The 5124-nt window shown below is 36.5% G+C and overlaps 1 protein-coding gene across 1 annotated transcript; it reads left to right on the top strand.

Annotated features, from left to right (window-relative positions):
- The first annotated feature begins 3504 nt into the window (after nt 1-3504).
- Nucleotides 3505-4856, top strand: LOC149832371 (uncharacterized). The gene is made up of 2 exons (XM_090013234.1): nt 3505-3726; nt 4556-4856. The coding sequence occupies exons 1-2, from the start codon at nt 3505-3507 to the stop codon at nt 4640-4642; spliced, it is 309 nt and encodes a 102-aa protein (XP_089869360.1). The 3' UTR covers nt 4643-4856.
- Nucleotides 4857-5124: the final 268 nt, after the last annotated feature.

The raw sequence follows: 5124 nt of genomic DNA, 5'->3' as shown, positions 1-5124 counted from the left end.
ACCAAAGGCGAAGTACGTGCTCGGACCTGATCAAATAAAACATGTATGTCAATGGTTGAGACAACTGAGATTTCCAGATGGATATGTCTCTAACATTGCTCGGGCTGTGAAGATTGACGATGGACAGTTATATGGGTTGAAGAGCCATGATTGTCATATCTTTATGCAACGATTGATACCCCTAGCATTCCATGATATGTTAGACAAACCTATATGGGGGGTATTGTCTGAGTTGAGTGGATTTTTCAGAACATTGTGCGCATCGGAGGTCATTGTATCAGATGTAAAGAATCTCGAGGACTCTGTCATCACCACTGTTTGTCTGTTAGAAAAGATATTTACGCCAACATTTTTCGATGTTATGGAACATTTGATCATACATTTGCCATATGAACTAAGGGTTGGTGGCCCTGTGCAATATCGATGGATGTACCCATTTGAAAGGTATATGTTTTTTTATATTTGTCTCTTTAATGACAGATATTTAAAATTTGAAATGTATATTCTTGTCAGATGCATGTTCGACCTAAAAAAAAAGGTTCGTAATAAAGCAAGAGTAGAAGGCTCTATTTGTGAGGCGTACACTTTAGAAGAGATTTCAAATTTCTCATCTATGTACTTCGAACCTCATATTTCAACACGTTACACATGCCCGCCCCGTAACGATGATGGAGAACAAGTAACTGTAGCTGACAAGCTGTCGATATTTCAACGACTTGGGCATGCATTTGGTAGTTGCCGATCAAGGCTATTTACAGATCGAGAGCAAGATGCAGCACACATCTATATTCTTTTTAATTATTCAGCGATCGACCCATACATCGAGTAAGTATATGTATATGCAACTCAATTATAAATCCTTTTATGTTCTATATGTGGATACATGGCTCGGTAATATAAGTATTTGTGGTTTGCAGACGATTTGATCTGGAGTTGCAAAGCAAAGTTTCACATCTCACTAATGCAGAAGTACAAAAAGAACGTGAAACTAAGTTTGTGGAGTGGTTGAAACAGTTGGTAAAGAAGCTAACATAAATTTTGTACTTATAAACAACACTAAGTTACTTAATTGATCGTGATCACAATAATTGTTTATGTCTGTGCGTAGGTTCGCCATGGTGATGTTAAAGATCAAGGAATATGTGATTTAGAAAATGGTCCGACCAAAGTTGTGCAATGCTACAACGGGTATATCGTAAATGGTTATCGATTTCATACAAAAGACTACGGTATAAACAAATCAATGATAAATAGTGGCGTGTGTGTCAAGGGTAGCAGCTACGGTGAAAATGAACATGATTACTACGGTGTTATAGAGGAAATAATGGAGTTGACTTACTTAGGCATGAATAACAGGGTTACGGTATTCAAGTGTCATTGGTTTGATCCAACTGCAACAAGACTCGACAAAGCTTCAGGCATTGTGGAGGTGAATCATAAATCCAGGTTTGGAACATATGAACCATTCATATTAGCCTCGCAAGCTCAACAAGTTTATTATACTTCATATCCGAGTATAAAAAAGTCAGATAGAAATGAATGGTGGGCAGTTTGCAAGGTGAAATCCAAACTATACCCCGAGTATGATCAGTTACAAGAAGATGAGTTAGCTGAAGACAGTGATTACTATCAATCAGATGATGTCTGTGACTTCGCTTATGGTCACGATGTTGCGCATGATATGCATGTCATATCTCCATTGGCTGATGAAACATTCATAGAGGAATGTGATCCAAATGATGTACCAAGTGGATGGGCAAACAATGAAGAAGAAGAAGAAGAAGAAGAAGAAGAAGAAAGTCAAACTAGTGACGAGGAAGAATTCTCAAGCTAGTGAGCAAAATCTTATACTACAAACCTCTATTTAAATGCATTGTAATACTTGATGTGAGTTGTATTGCAATACTTGGTGTGAATGATTAAAAATTTTATTTCAATGTATTGTAATACTTGATACGAATGATTCGAATGCATTGTAATACTTGATGTGAATGATTTCAATTATCTGAATATATTATAATTTATGCAATTAACGAATGATTTGAATTAGTGCAATACTTGATGTCAATGATTTGAATTATTTGAATGCATTGCAATGCTTGATGTGAATGACTTGAATGCATTGTAATACTTGATGTGAATTATTTGAATGTATTGTATGACATATGTTATTTGTTAGAATATGGTTCGTGGAGGTTATAGTGGTCGCTCATCCAGTAGTAGCCAGGCTCAACCTTCATCTTCACGGGCTCCTGTGATAGGTATATCATATAACTAATTAGATGCTTGATTAGTTCAAATGCACATTCTGAGAACTTGGTGTGTATTTTTTTACAGATGATGTTGCGCCTGTACACGACCCACCTACACCAGTTGATCGCACAAGTCAACAGCCAACACAGGAAACAAGGTCTTCTCAGGCTGACACAAGAAGACTCATTCGAATAGTGTATATCGATAATCGACCGTAAGTATTTTGTTTTCAATTATTGCATATCTTTTAAATATTTTATATTGATATTTACTGTGTAACAATTCATGTGCAGCACGAGGTTTGAGCCACAAGAAGTAGTACGGGAGATTAGGAATTCACTTCTTCAACATCTACTAGGACCAGTTGCTCAATGGAAAGAGTACTCAAAGGAGGTATTAGACAGATTGTGGTCCTCATTCATGGTATACAGTTGTTCCTCATAGTTAATGTGTTTCATATTTAATTTATTTAAGCAATGTCTACTAACTTTCTGAAAATATTTGTAGGCTTCGAATCGCTTTGCAACTACGGTGGAAGAAAATGATGCAAGGAAGGTGTGGCAGAAGGTGGCTGCCAATCGATTTGCAGACATGCTGCACACTATGAAGACTGCAGCAAAAAAAGCATCTGGCGTAGTAGATGATCCATTACTGTGGAAGGGCCATGGTCCTATTACTATCAGGAGAGATTACTGGGATGAAATGTGCGATATGTGGGCGGGAGATGCATTTAAAAATCGCTCTGCGAAGGCTTCACAAAATCGATCGAAGATGCCCGAACCCCATCTACACACAGGTGGATCTAAGACATTTGGGAGCCACCTAAAGAAAATGGTAACTCATCAATATATAATATTAATTCTATAAGTATTGTTGCAAATTTGTGTACTAAATCTTTTGTCATTTAACTTCGCAGGAAGCAGAAAAAGGAGGCAGTGTACCATATAAGGATGTGTTTGTAGAAACACATAAACGGAAGACCACGGGAGTCTTCGTATCAGAGAAGGCGAGAACGACAACGGTATGTATTAATTCTATTAATAATCATTGCAATATATATGCAAGTCATCATAATGTTATCATTAATTATTAATGAATACTTTAAACATTATTTTGTAGGAGGCATATGAGCAACAAATGGTAGAGCGATATGGCGAAGACGCTACTCAGCATCCATCATTTGATCCTACAGCATGGGTGACTGCAGCAGGTGAACCCAAAAAAGGTTGCGTGTTCGGGTTTGGGAGTAATATGAACACTTCACCAGTTATTGGTTCTTCCAGTTACGGCTCACCAACTTCTTGCGCCGACATAAGCTCCAAGCAGCCGACTATTCTTTCCGGTGATGATGTACGCGAGATCATTAATAAATTACTGAATAACTACTTCCAATACACCGTCGCCCCCTTTCTCCGAAATGAGATCAAGGCCGCTGTTCAGGATAGGGGATCTTCGATTCCAGGTCCCTCTCAGGTATAATCACATATATAGTTTTTTGACAGTCTTAAAGCACATCTGAGCATGGTAGAATCACATATAGAGTTTTTCTAGATGCCTTAGAACACATATGAACATGCTATAATCACATATTCAATTTTTTTACTGCCTTAGCACACATATGAGCATGATAGAATCACATATATATATATATATATATTTAACTTTTTGTCTGTCTTAGAGCACATATGAGCATGATAGAATCACATATAAAGTTTTTTTGATTGCATTAGAACACATAAGCATGCTATAATCACATATTCAGTTTTTTTACTGCCTAAGAACACATATGAGCATATTATAATCACATATTTTGTTTTTTGACTGCCTTAGCACACATATGAACATGCTATAATAACATATAGAGTTTTTTAACTGCCTTAGAACACATATGAACATGTTATATATCATTTATGATAGAATCACATATAAAATTTTTGGCTTTGCCTGCCTTAGAGCACATATGAGCATGCTATATTCACATATTCAATTTTTTTACTGCCTTAGCACACATACGAGCATGATCGAATCACATATATAGTTTTTTGCCTGCCTTAAAGCACATCTGAGCATGGTAGAATCACATATAGAGTTTTTTTATATGCCTTAGAACACATATGAACATGCTATAATCACATATTCAATTTTTTGACTGCCTTAGCACACATATGAGCATGATAGAATCACATATAGAGTTTTTTTATTGCCTTAGATCACACATGAGCACATGATAGAATCACATATAGTGTGTAATTTATTTTATTATATTTTGTTTATCAATACTGACTGTTCTTTTCTTGTGTAGGCTGCTAGCGATAATCAGGGTAGTGGAGCTGAAGGGACAGATAAAGACAATGAACAAGAAGACGCACAAAATCTTGGCGATGATTAGAGGACTGTGTTGAAGAAGTTCTATTTTTTTTATTTTTCCTAATTGTAATTGTTGAATTGTAAATAATTAAACTTCTTAGTTTTAAGGTGGAACAATTAATTATTATAGATACTTGTTATATGAATTTTTTTGTGTGGTTTGTTTTTTATTTACAGAAAATATAAATTGTACAGGAAATATAAATTGTACAGTTCTCGGTAATTAATTTTTAAATAAATTTTTTTTGATTTTTTTTCGTTTTTGCGACGGATTAGCGACGAATGATTCCGTCGCTATTCATATTAATCTAGCGACGGCTTAGCGACGGAATTAAATCCGTCGCCACGCCGTGGTCGCCGTTTAGTACCGGCGGATTGGCGACGGAATATAGCGCTCGTTATTCCGTCGCAATTAGCGACGGACTTGGCGACGGAATTATTCCGTCGCCAGTTAGCGTCGAAATATTCGCGACGTAAGCATACTGTCGCCGCGTTGTCGCTAAT

This window comes from Nuphar pumila, chromosome 7 (assembly GCF_984573655.1).
Source record: "Nuphar pumila chromosome 7, dmNupPumi1.hap1.1, whole genome shotgun sequence".
NCBI lineage: Eukaryota > Viridiplantae > Streptophyta > Magnoliopsida > Nymphaeales > Nymphaeaceae > Nuphar > Nuphar pumila.
Note: the sequence above shows the minus strand (reverse complement) of the source record. Positions and strands in the feature narration are given on the sequence as shown.